At 34.1% G+C, this 13,866-nt stretch overlaps 1 protein-coding gene across 1 annotated transcript; it reads right to left on the bottom strand.

The window, feature by feature from the left end:
- Positions 1-2,404: 2,404 nt before the first annotated feature.
- Positions 2,405-8,626, bottom strand: LOC147400535 (Protein kinase superfamily protein). The gene is made up of 8 exons (XM_086446226.1): positions 8,465-8,626; positions 7,307-7,795; positions 6,224-6,389; positions 6,071-6,121; positions 5,745-5,927; positions 5,503-5,605; positions 4,115-4,887; positions 2,405-2,955 (listed from the first exon to the last, which is right to left on the bottom strand). The coding sequence occupies exons 2-8, from the start codon at positions 7,768-7,770 to the stop codon at positions 2,584-2,586; spliced, it is 2,112 nt and encodes a 703-aa protein (XP_086302352.1). The 5' UTR covers positions 7,771-7,795; positions 8,465-8,626; the 3' UTR covers positions 2,405-2,583.
- Between the last annotated feature and the right edge of the window lie 5,240 nt (positions 8,627-13,866).

Below are 13,866 nucleotides of genomic sequence, written 5' to 3'. Positions count from 1 at the left end.
TTCTTAATGATATATATTATAGAAGTGCAAGGGTACTAATAAAACTCCTAGAGAACACCTCGGCATGCTTAAAGACAAGAGAGACTCAAAATATGGAATAGGGTTTTTTCATACATCTTTTACCCTATTATCAAAATGTGATGCCAAATAAATAATTTCCCTATTAATTTTGATCTAGTCATGTTGTTTTAGTGTGACATGCAAATAGTCTATTAGCCTTTACTTCATAATATGGTCAATAATGACTAATGGCACAATGATTATCTGCCAAACCAATATATACTCAAACAATAGGAAAATAGATTTATCCTCGGGATACATATATCCTAGACTTTTGTTATCAAGATACACATAAATCTCAATTGTTGGATTTTGTATCTAAATGGTTAGGATCATGTGTTTTCTCATGAGTCAACAAATCCAAACCCTTTGCTTAAATACATAGAATTGATTTTGTTTCGTACATCAAATAGGGATTGGATCTTAATATTGAAATCCGATAAAAACCTGTTAAGAGTCGGATCTGATATTTTTGGCCAAATCCTTATCAGATTGGTACCAAATGGACCCTAATCCGATCTGAACCTGATCCATTGACAACCCTAGATGAAACTAGTGAGGCAGTCAAAATAAAACTATTTTCTTTTTATAGATGTGTCATTGGAGATTAAGTATAATAAAGATTGAGTACATAGAGTGTAAATTTAGAATCAAAATCCAATAAGAGAAATGTCTAATAAAAATTGATGTTCTACAAATACTCCAAAACAATCATTTTCTTTCTCTTTAGTCTATCATGCAAAAAAAAAAAAAAAATTTGATGGAGAGAATGAACGAAGTTGTTACTCATAAAATCAGAGTTTGATTATTAAGAGATGTGCACTTATCAAGTGTTATGTGACCAACGATTCAACAATCAAATTAAAATGAAAATTTTATAAGATAGGGAGTAAGGCTAATTATGTTTTATAGAGTGAATGTTTGGACAATTGAAAAGAATCACGTCACTAATTAAATTGCATGCAACACAGAAGAGGATGTTTAAATGGGTGAATGGAGATCATAGGGAAGACAAAAGAACAAGTGCATTCGAGAATATAGAAGTAGCTCTAAAGAGAGACAAATTAAGAGAAAGCCGATTGAGTTGGTTAGGGCATGAACAACAAAATCCCATTACAACCCCAATTAGAGGGAATATAGAAGCTGAAGATTCTAAAAGAGAAGAGTAAGAAGAAAGCCCCGAAAGAATACAAATATAAAATTAGAAATACATGATGACAATGATGATAATTATATGCCACATGACTATCAAGGAAGAATTGGCGCATGAAGCCTATTCTTTCTAGTATTTGTTTGAGGAATTTCTCCACTCTATTGCCATGAAAAAAGAAAGCCACTTTACATTCCTAAATGACCATCCCCATTGAATTACCATACTCTTGTATAAGAAGTTATCTTCAAAGATGGATGACGTCATCTTCCAATGATTCCTAAGGATTCTTCTCAAAATCACAACTCAATTCATGTGGTTGATAATTTCTTTTTTCAATACGAGGCCACCAACATCAACTAGAAGCAATCCACGACAATCCCAGAAACTTAATATTTTATTCCAATCTAATATGTTAATGGCATAAAATTTTCTGTATCGCCTTCTTTCAGGCAATTCAATTGCCATCAAAACATTTTGGATGGTTGAAGCTAATTCTTGTATGATCAGATTGTTTGGAAATCCCAGTTTAATCAAACACATTCTACATTGAGTCATGATAATATGAACGCCCCCTTACAAACGCCCTCCATCACAGAACAGTTGATCATTTACCTTGGGATATGCAAAACCATAAATCTTTTTCTTGTATATCCTTAAAGGCATTTGATCTGCAGTTCTGTGATGGGCAATTGTCAAAGGGGATCAAGGTTCTTATAGATTAGAGAGACGAGAAAAGAAAAATGATTCCTCTTCTATCACCAGACCAAGAGCCAAGTATTTTAATCTTACATAAGAGAACTTCAACCATCTCCATCTATAAACCATTGTAAATCTAAATATTCCTCAACACATAATAAATAAAAATCAAATAAGAATATAGCATAAACAACCCACCACCTACAAAAAAACAGAGAATATGGCATAAACTCATAAATAAATAAATGTAACAGAAAGTGAGAGAATAAGAACCAGAACCAAAACCTCAAGGACGACCATTTTTGTTTAGGAAACAATTAAGAACCACCAAATCTTTTCATAAGAAGAATTTTAAAGCGATGGTATGCATTCAAACTAGTTTTTCCTGGTTTTTATGAACTCAGGTAAAACTAATGACAAGGGAAGAAACTGCCCCCCCCCCCCCCCCCCCCGACACGTGCAATTACTGTACTGTGTCTCTGATTGTCCAAGACATCACGAAGAACCTCTGTAAATGTTCCATTGTATTACTTATAGCCAGAACAAAAGTGCCCAAGCACAAAATAAGTCCACAAAACCATGCATATTTCATCTCTTCTAAACAAGAAGCAACAGAAACACTATCATAGTATTTGCAACAAAATTAAAAACTTAAGTGGTAAATATGGCTTAAATTAGAAACCAGCCCATCCAGCAGGCTGAGAAGCTTGTTTGTTTCCTTCGCTTTTTGGGTCGCCAAATCGCTGAGAGTTATTCCCTTGAACTGGAGTTTTCGATATCTGAGAGCTAGAAGGGACTGCTGTGAAACTATCTGACTCGAAACCCCATATGTCAGTAGTTCCAGAACTAAAGCCAACTGTGGACTTGTTCTGCTGCCCATTCATTGTCTGAACCGATGACTCTTTGGAGTTGTTCTTCGATAAAGGTGGTTGTGGTTTGGGTTCTACCATGAATGCCTGCCATGGCTTGGAGTCCGGGTTTGGGGAAATGTTTCCGAATATTCCCTGCTGGAGTTCCCCTATGGTCCCTTCATTCTTCGCCCTTGGCTGTGACAAGGAATACAAATATCCACACTGTTAGAACACAATTTTGAATTAAATCTTGGACAAGACCAAGATGACTTGGACAGGGTGAATTAGCCACCTAAGTACCACATTCAAAACCAGAGTCATCTTGTCTGCGATTTTGAAAAACTAATCCATTTTTGAATACTTTAGCCACCTCATTGATTTTTTTTTTTTTTTTTTGTAATTGGTTTTAGTGTGAAGGAGAGGTTTTGGTCCCATGTATGTGGAATTAGTGTATTACCACATAAACTATACCACTATAGAAGAATTTAACAATTAGAAGTGAAAGATTTATTAAAAAGAGAAAGTAGGTTGAGAAGGCCTACCAATAACAAAATGGAAAAATTCTAGACTTAATTATCCTAACTATAAACTGAATCCCACCTAAACAAGAAATCCTTTAAGAATACCCTCTTTAAAGTCCTTCAAAACTTTACACCACTAAAATAAATAAATAAAAATAATAAGTAAGAATAATAATGATGACTTCTTGAAGAGAGTTCTTATTCCCATCCAAGATCCTATAGTTCTCTCTCAATGTTGTTAATTTCATATAAATTTTTAATCAACATTTCAGAATTTAAATGTTTCTGACCTATGAGATTTTGATTGTAGCATCCATTAATCTAGTTAACGACAGAAAAAAAAAAAACAACAAGAAGATGGGCTGCTATTGGCACCCCAACTTTTGCTTATTACACCCTAATTTCTTAAATTATTTATCACCCCAATTAAAGATAAAAACACACCATTCAAACGTTAGAAAGGTTTGCCTCAAATTATTATCTAAGCATTACAAAACATTAAAACACTCATTCAAACAATTTCAACAGTTGTTCACAACTGTGATTAGGCTCATATAAAATCTTAAACCCTAAAATTAGAAATCTAGGGGAAAAATGAAAGAGAGCTACTATTGGGACCGCAATTTTTACTTATTGTCAACAACTTAGTTATTTTCTTCATTTTTAATTGGGGTGCAATAAGTAAAAGTTGGGATGCTAATAGAAGCTCTCGAAAACAATATTATTTCCAGCCATTTGAACCATGGAAGGGTTCGACTCATCCATTCGAGATGATTTAACCGTTCAGGACCAAAATGTAGAAAAGATATAACAAGAATAACGGAAAGAAATACCGGTGGAGAGATAGATGGTTGACTTCCAAATTTTTGGCTCTTCGAAGCATCTTTATTTGGTGATGGAGTTCTAACAGAAAGGGCTTGCTTTAGCTCCTGAATCTCCTGCCTCTGGGAACGGCAAATGGCTGAAAGTTTTTCGTATTTGGAGGTTATTTCGGCCTTCTCCAAGTTGGCTTGTTTCAGTTGCTCCTTCAGCCTATCCACTTCAGCCTCTACAGTTTCTTCCTTTGTTGGTTTCTTATTATCATTTCTAGAGTTAAGTCTACTAGAATCAAATTCGGCAACAAAAGTGTTGAACACCTCATTTTGGGAAATTACTGATTCCTCTGATTGAGAAACTTTTGTTTTTGCAGAACCACGATCTGGGTCTTCAGAAAAAAATCTTATTTCGAAGTCACCAGAAGGAGCATCGTCAACCCTCCTTTGAGAGTTCACACGTACACTCTTGGCAGGTCGGGCTCGAACATTTTGCTCCTTTGAAAGGCTGGCGTTCTCAGGATGGTGACGGTTCTCTTGGCTCCTTTGATCATGCTTCAATGCACTACGGTTGATAGATTCTTCATCAAATGCGGGTTCACCTTTGTCCTCTGTCAATTGTGAGTTCTTCGCATGTTGGGTAGACCAGAACAAACCCAATGAGCCTCCCCCGGCACCCTCCTTCGAAGTGACGGGTGGTGGAGATAAATTCCGAACTTGTTCTTTGGATGATGGTGGGGGAGGAGGACTTCTACGAGGCATAGGAGGGGACTTTCTTGAAGGATTTGAAATACCTGTTAAGATAATAGTTAACGTATCAACAATTACTCAAATTGAAAACAAATTACAGCTCACATCCCATCATCTAGATTCTAGAGCATAGTCACCAAGTTGGGGTTCGGAAATAAGTCAGCAAGGGGAAAATTCAGTAAAATTGGGAAACATCGGGAAAATTTTGAGCTAGGTTAAGGCTATGTATTGTTCCTACTAGCAGGTGTTATCATATTATATCATCAAGTTCCATATTAAAAGTAGAATGATAAATCACCAATTCCCATGTTGATATCACTTATGCATCCACAACAAGTAACCACAAATCCACAACATATTCAAGATTATACTATTCAAAATATATAAAAAATCACAATCATGAGTTCAAATTAGGATTCGTTAACAGATCAAAAACTTCAAATCAATGTCATCCTCATTTGCATCCTCGTAGCTTTACGTATTATTCATGATTTAGTCGTGAAGTTTGTAAATGTCACGTCTAAAAAAAAAAGTCATGATTAAATCAGTGAAGGAAAAAAGTCACGATTTAAATCACAATTTTTTTCAATAAGTCCGGAGACTTTGGTGACTATGATCTAGATTATAGAGCCCCAGGATTTATGGAACAATGTTCTCACCTTCATTATGTACATCATCAGTGGGCGAATGCATGCTAGCTGATCTGTCAGGTAACGATTTCTGCGATTCTGCGGGTAATTGCTCATTAACACGAAACCATACCTGCACAAAGAACAAAAAGAAATTGGTATCAATAAGCAAAAATATCTCTTGCTACCTAGCTAGGACTATTATGGACACGGACAATCTAGAACTAACCTAGATTCATGGAGAAGAATGTCCAATCAAGCAAAGCCCTTGCCTGCGTGATGTCTGGTCTGGAATCTGGGGAAGATTGAAGCAAGTCTTTGATTAGATCTGTTATGGCAGTACTGTATTTTGGTAAGTCTGGGATGCGGTAGTTTCCGTTTAAGATTTGCAGCTTTGATTCCCCATCAAACGCAGATTTGAAGTAGCATATCCGGAAGAGGAGGCACCCAAGAGCCTGCAGACAGGAATTCAACGTTAGCTCCTAATTGTGTAAAAAGAGCTTCAATTTCAACGGTTAAATTCCCTTTGTTTTTAGGAGAGGAGGAGATAATGAGAAATGGATTCACCGTAGACCAAAATGTAGATCAATCAACTTACCCAGATGTCTACTTTCTCGTTTATAAGTTCTCTTCGAAACAGATCCCACATCTGAGGAGATGCAAGAAGAGAAAGTTAAAGAGTCATTGTGTTATCACTTTAGATTAGTATTTAAGTAACTGAAAGCAGAGTAGTTTGTAATTCAATTTCAACCTCGGGAGCTCTATACGCAGGTGTTGTGTGCTTTCTGATATTGTCTTCTTCAATCCCCATCTCTTCGGGCCTTTCAAAGCGTTGATGATTGGTTGAAGTGCTCCCAAAATCACACAACTTCCATACTCCATCGGGCCCCAATAGAAGATTCTCAGCTTTCAAGTCTCTGGAGAACAGAACAGAGAATAACAGTCACAAGAAAGCAAGTTAAACCAAGAAATGATGAACTATAGAAGCCCACTGTAGAATAGCAACAAATTCTCCTATTTTTTTAAAATTCAGGATTAATTCGCGATTCTTTCAATGGACGATTTAATCCCGACTTATATGCAAAATTTTGAAAAATACATTTTTTATATTATGTTTAATATAAAATTTTGTTAAATAATACATTTTTATAAAATGAAATTTTGTGCTTTTGTTTAATATTATGCTTTAATATATGAGAAATGTATTTCTACATTGTCCATAAGTAACAATATGTATTTTTATTTTTTTACAATTATTTCCCAACAGTACAACTTTTGCCCAGTTTTTTCCGAATTTTTCCCTTCTCGAATCACGACCATGTCACTATGCATGGTGTATAATCAGATTTTTGTTCTATTAAGCTTTTTATATGCAACTAGAACGACATACAGATGAAGAACCTAAAAATAATACCTGTGAGCAATAGGTGGGGACTGACAATGCATCACAAAGACTGCATTGCATATAAAATTCTCCTATTTTTTAAAATGTCACGATTCTTTCAATCAAAGATTTAATTATGAATTACTAGCAAAATTTTGAAAAATACATTTTTTTGTTTAATAATATGTTTTTATACTATAAAATTTTGTAATTTTATTTAATGTAATGTTTAATATAAGAAATATACATTTTCATATTGTCCATAAGTAACAACATATATATTTGTTTTTTTTTTAATTTATCCAACATTATCAACTTTTGCCAGTGTTTTCCAATATATATTCCCAAACCCCGACTTTGTCACTGTGCATTGTATATAATCAGGTTTTTGTTCTCTTAAACTTTTATATGGAACCAAAAACAAAATAAATAAAAAATGAAAAAATTTACCTGTGAGCGATAGGTGGGGACTGACAATGCATCGCAAAGACCGCGTTGCATACATCCCTGAAAATTAAAAGAATTTGTTTCTCCTCAAAAAACCCAACTCCTCTGCTCTCCAACACATTAACAAGAGACTTCTCGCAAAATTCCATCACAAGGAGAGCTTCCTTTGTCCGACCCATATCCAAAATAGTATGAGCAAGAAGAGGAACAACATTCGGGTGTCCTCTAAGCAATTTCATCACCGAGATTTCTTTCATCACCAGCTCAAGAGATTCCTCATCATTACATATAATATGCTTCAAAGCATATTGCTTCGATGCATGAAGAGCGTCACGTGCAAGGTACACACAAGAGAAACCTCCTTCGGCAATTGCATTTCGAACATGAACCTTCAGATTTCCAATGTCAATTGTGCGGCCCTCGAGCCCAGCATGTTCCTTCGGCATAAAAGGCTTGAATCTCCACATGGTTGGAAATACAAAGATAAAGCCCCTGCACTTTGGCATTAACAATTAAATATCTACAAACTCATAAAATTTAAATAAACAGATAAAGATCAATCTATGGAATCGTTTGGGTCCTAGTTTTGGAGATAATATCCAAGCCTATCAATCGAAGCACATTTTAAAGTCAGATCTATACGTGAAAATTTAACCCTTAATCCACATATGAACAGATCTGAAACACCAAGATTTTTAAATATAAAAAAAAAAAAAAAAAAGAATAAACCCTAATTCTTGTATCAATCTCAAATAGAAACCTAGAATCTCAAAAAATGAACTACAGATCAAACATCTGAAATTGAAATTTTGCCAAGAACCAAGATCTAAGCTTTTATTTATTTTCAAAGATCATAATTCTACAGATGATTCGTAAGAGAAAAGGTAACAATCAAATCATATACAGATCTAGAACAAAGTTCAGTCTATAATTTCTAAAGATCAACTAAAGAACGAAGACTCAATTAAAGCTCTCAGAATACTAGAAATTCAACTATTTACAACAGATCTGTAACACGGATCAATCAATAATTTTTTTAAATGTAATAACAAAAACACAAAATCAGAGCTTGAATCTTAGATTTCATGAAAAAAAAAAAAAAAAGAGTATAAAAATACATTAAAAAATTTATACAAAAAAAAAAAAACAGAGAGCTCATACCTATCCGATCTGAACAATGAAAGAGGAGATACGTACGAAAAGAATACGTATGAGAAATTCTTTTCGTGATCTAAAACAAGAAATTTTCAGCTTTGGATTCGCAGATTTGAGACTTTGAGAAGAAAGTAATTTTCAGAATTTCGAGAGAGAGAGAGAGAGAGAGATGGGCTGCAAAGAGAAGGGGCGAGTATTTATAGGTGGAGAAGAAATCTATGGAGCTAAGAAGCCGAGTTTGAAGGTGTTACCCGAGACGTAACGCGTAAGTGACCAGTTCCCGCTACCTTTCTTTTCCAACAACCCGGTTCACTGTTTTTAAGATTGTTCGACCCGGTTCAGTCACTTTCTATATTGCTGGGCACGTTGGAATGGACCTATTTGTGATCTGTGATTTTTTAACAATAGATTATAATTTATTTTTGTACTCCAATAGATTAAAATATTTTTTTTATAGTAAGGGATATTCATGGATAATAAACATTAATTTAAGAAAAAAAAGATATGATTTTATATGTAGGTTAGTGGGTTAGCATATGCTTTTCAGGGGAGTGGATCCTCTAGCTATTGTTTTTTCCATGTAACATTTTTCGAGATTGAGAGAGTGTCACATGGATAAGGTAACAAAATTAATTCATTTAAATTTGGGAGTTTCCCTTTTTTTTTTTTTGAATTTTTACATTTATTCTTTTTTGAAAACCCAGGGAGGTGGGGATACTTCTTGAGGCCGCACGTACCTTCCCACCCATCACTGCTTACGATGGGTAAATAGTCACATTTACTATGGAGGGGTATATAAATATTTGAAGTCACGGCCTGAGGAATAAACCCAGTCACCTTCTTACCATCTCAGCTAATCTTGATAGGTGAATTTTGTTTTACTTTTGATTTGATCTAGAATGATCAAGTTAAAAAATGTTCTATTTTTTTTTTTTTTCTTTTGATCTACTCTGTCTTTTTTCACTCTTAAGGTACAAAAATTACTATTTACATAAGGGCTCAAGTCCATAAACTCGTGAAAAAAATCCAAAGTGAATAATCCCAACCCTTAAAACAAGAAATTCAACAATCAATTTATTTTAAGAATATGTGACATATCCTCAAGTCAAGATGTATATTTTATCCCCACCATTGGAGTTCGTCTTTAAGTATTATTTATGAGTGTTTTTTTAATGAATAATGTTGAAGTGACCTCAAGATTGGATCTCCCATCGTACACCTTAATGTGAAAGTGTATGGGAACCATAGATGTTTTCTCGAGATACGAGTAAAAAAGCATCTATGGTTCTTATCCACTTTCACGTCAAGATTTAGGATATGAGGTCTAATCTTGAGGTCACTCCAACACAACTCTTTTTTAATAGTTTACTGATCCCAACCTTGTTTGTAATGTTAGAATTGTCTTTATGTTTAGTTTAAGTGATTGTTTTAGAAATTTTAAATAATTAATCTAGTTTTATAATGTATTATTTCATTTAATAATTGTAAAATTGACTAATATAGATTTTTATCAACAACCCTTACGCTTAATGTAATATTAAAGGTAATGTAATTCAAGGGCATTTTTATAATTTAAAGAATAATTAACATTGATTTGCCTTAACAAAGTAGTCAAAGAGACGGAAAAGAAGATGGAACATTGACCATCATAAAGTTTTCCTATCCCTCCAAAATGATTTCTAACGAGAAATCCATTTCCTTGAAAAATATTTCTCATTAGAAATCGATTAACTGAATTTGTGAAATTTGCAAACTCTTTAATAAAATGGGTTTTCTTGACATAGATGTTAATAGTTTAAAATCCATGACTAAAAATCTTGAATCCATCAAATAGAATTCACATGTGCAAGTTGATTTTTGGTTTGAAGATATATCGTATCATGGGATCATTATTCTTATTTTTCCCTTTGCTCTATAGTGAAAAAGTCGTGTTAGAGTAGCATTGAAATGTACATCGTGGGGGACATTTGTGATGTGGATGCGTGTCAAAAACATAGATGCTTTTCATCGAGATACAAGTGAGATCTCGATGAAAGCATTTATGGTTTTAACACACAACCACATCAGAAATGTCTCCCACGATGTACATTTTAATGTTACTTCAGCATCATCCATAGTGAAAATATATGTAGGTATGCTCGATAGTAGATGGAGAAAAAAATTAAATTAATGGGGACGTCCATTGCTTTATTTATTTTTATTTTTTTGTCATCTTGAATGAATTTTTTTTTTTAAATAAATAAAAATTGAAAATTGAAAATGTCTTCAACTATATTTTACACAAGTAAAGATAAAAGAAATTAAAAGGTGCTACCTATTCCCACTTTGACATTACCATCCTACCTTTACCCCACCTTTTATTTTATTTTTCTCTAAATCCAACTAAACCTACCTTAAAACAAAAGAAGAGAAGAGAAAGGGTGTGAGATCTCGATGAAAGTATCTATGGTTTTAACACACAAACACGTCAGAAATGTCTCCCACGATATACATTTTAATGTTACTTCAGCATTATCCATAGTAAAAATATATGTAGGCATGCTCGATAGTAGACGGAGAAAAAATTAAATTAATGGGGACGTCCATTGCCTAATTTTGGCATTTCAAATGAATTTTTTAAAAAAGTAAATAAAAATTGAAAACTGAAAATATCTTCAACCAAATTTTACACAAGTAAAGATAAAAGAAATTAAAAAGGTGCTACCTATTCCCACTTTGACATTCCTATCCCACCTTAACCCCACCTTTTTTTTTCTCTAAATCCAACTAAACCTACCTTAAAGCAAAAGAAGAGAAGAGAAAAGGTGTGAGATCTCAATGAAAGCATTTATGATTTTAACAGACAACCACATCAGAAATGTCTCCCACGATATACATTTTAATGTTACTTCAGTATTGTCTATAGTGAAAATATATGTAGGCATGCTCGATAGTAGATGGAGAAAAAAATTAAATTAATGGGGACATCCATTGCCTAATTTTTATTTTTATTTTTGGCATTTCGAATGAATTTTTTTTTAAATAAATAAGAATTGAAAATGTCTTCAAATATATTTTACACTAGTAAAGATAAAAGAAATTAAAAAGGTGTTACCTATTCCCACTTTGACATTCCTATCCCACCTTAACCCCACCTTTTATTTTATTTTTCTCTAAATCCAACTAAACCTACCTTAAAGCAAAAGAAGAGAAGAGAAAGGGTGTTTAGGCTTACCTTCCTCGTTAATAGGGCAGGTTTGCCACATCTACCTCACTATGGGAAAAAAAATTGTATCTCAATTGTCACCATTATCACTTTGGCTCTACCCACTCGAGGATCCAACCATCCATTTCCTTGTTCAATTATGGATCTTTATCATCCCATCTTTGTAAATTAAGATTATTCATCTAACCCACCTTTTAAATCCCATACCATTTGTTCACACTAGTCCTCAAACCTATTGTAGATGTATAAACTTGCACTACCTTGTGATTATCACTAATAAAAGAATTCTAGTCTTCTTGTACTCTTAGGTGTGTCTGCAACAATACCACTCTAACGCCCAAGTTAGGATTTTTAGTATAAGAAATAGTATAGGATATTTTCAGAGAAAATTGCATACCTTTTAGTGTCTTATACCTATGTATTTATCGGGGTTTCCTCCTTTAGATCTTTCCAGATTTTCTCCATGATTTCCATTTGAATGATTACATCCTTTTAAGGATGTGCCTTGATTTCCACGAATGCAATTATACTCCTTATTTTATAAGATTTGTGACTACCGAACTTCAATTACACACCCTCGGAACTCGGTTAAAGGCATTACCGACCTTTCTTCTCGTTTTTTTGTTATTTCGGATGTTCAACAAAATTTCCTCGAGATTGCCACGTGTTACTTTTCTCAAAAACTATCCTCCACACCTACCAAACATGCAATATAATTTATTTTCTTTTTTTTTTAATTTTCAATATATATATATATATATATATATATATATATAGGGAGCGGTTCGACAGCCCTAAAGTTTGCCAAGTTTGGTGCCAAACATTTTTTGTAAATCACTTTTGATGAGGTTAGAAGTTTTGGAATAGGCTAATTTTTTATGAGGATGATCTCTACGGTGAAGAGATCATCCTCACAAAAAATCAGCTCATTTTAAAACTTCTAACTCTAGTTTACAAGTTGAAGAATTGTGGACCGTTCAATTTTTATAAATCACTTTTGATGGGGTTAGAAGGTTTGGAATAGCCTGATTTTTGGTGAGGATGATCTCCTCATCACAGAGATCATCCTCACAAAAAATCAGCTCATTCCAAAGCTTCCAACCCATATTTTGAAAAATGTTTGGCACCAAACTTGACAAACTTTAGGGCTGCTGAACCGTCCCCATATATATATAGGGTAGCGTTCAATGGTTAACTTTTTGGCAAAACATTTTTCAAACACATGAGTTAGAAGTTTTGGAATGGGCTGATTTTTGGTGAGGATGATCTCTACAAGGTAGCCATTGAATGGGACCCATATATATATAGGGAAATGTTCAACACCCTAAGTTTTACCCTACACTTTAACAAACGTGTTTTGTCTTACATGGGTTAGAATTTTTGGAATGGGCTACTTTTTGGTGAGGATGATCTCTATGATTAGAAGATCATCCTCACCAAAAATCAGCCCATTCCAAAAATTTTAGCCTCATGTTTACAAGTTGAAAAATCATGGATCGTCCATTTTTTGTAAATCATTTTTTATGGGGTTAGAAGTTTTGGAATTGGCTGATTTTTTGTGAGGATGATCTCCTCACCATAGAGATCATCTTCACCAAAAATCAGCCCATTCCAAAACTTCTAACCCATGTAGGACAAAACACGTTTGTTAAAGTGTGTGGTAAAGCTTAGGGTGGCGAACGGGACCCATATATATATATATATATGGGAAATGTTCAGCACCCTAAGCTTTACACACACTTTAACAAACGTGTTTTGTCCTACATGGGTTAGAAGTTTTGGAATGGGCTGATTTTTGGTGAGAATGATCTCTATGATTAGAAGATCATCCTTCCCAAAAATCAGCCCATTCCGAAATGTTTAGCCCCATGTTTTGAAGTTGAAAAATCGTGGACCGTCCATTTTTTGTAAACCATTTTTTAGGGGGTTAGAAGTTTTGGAATGAGCTGATTTTTGGTGACGATGATCTCCTCACCATAGAGATCATCCTCACCAAAAATCAGCCAATTCCAAAACTTCTAACCCATGTAGGACAAAACACGTTTGTTAAAGTGTGTGGTAAAGCTTAGGGTGCTGAACGGGACCCTATATATATAGGGTCCCGTTCAGCGTATATATATATATATATATATATATATATATATAGGGTCCCGTTCAGCAACAAACATTTTGGCAAAACATTTTTCAAAACATGGGTTAGAGG

The sequence above is a fragment of the Akebia trifoliata genome, chromosome 6, assembly GCF_017979445.1.
Source record: "Akebia trifoliata isolate Shusen 1 chromosome 6, ASM1797944v1, whole genome shotgun sequence".
NCBI lineage: Eukaryota > Viridiplantae > Streptophyta > Magnoliopsida > Ranunculales > Lardizabalaceae > Akebia > Akebia trifoliata.
The sequence above is the reverse complement of the archived record's forward strand: the minus strand, read 5'-3'. Positions and strand labels throughout refer to the sequence as shown.

Bases quoted from the DNA above. Each gene is read 5' to 3' on its own strand.
- LOC147400535 (XM_086446226.1), bottom strand. From the start codon at position 7,770: ATGTGGAGATTCAAGCCTTTTATGCCGAAGGAACATGCTGGGCTCGAG. The intron at 6,390-7,306 runs GTAAATTTTTTC...TCTGTTCTCCAG, and splicing joins TCCCCACCTATCGCTCACAG to AGACTTGAAAGCTGAGAATC. The intron at 6,122-6,223 runs GTTGAAATTGAA...GCATCTCCTCAG, and splicing joins CTGCGTATAGAGCTCCCGAG to ATGTGGGATCTGTTTCGAAG.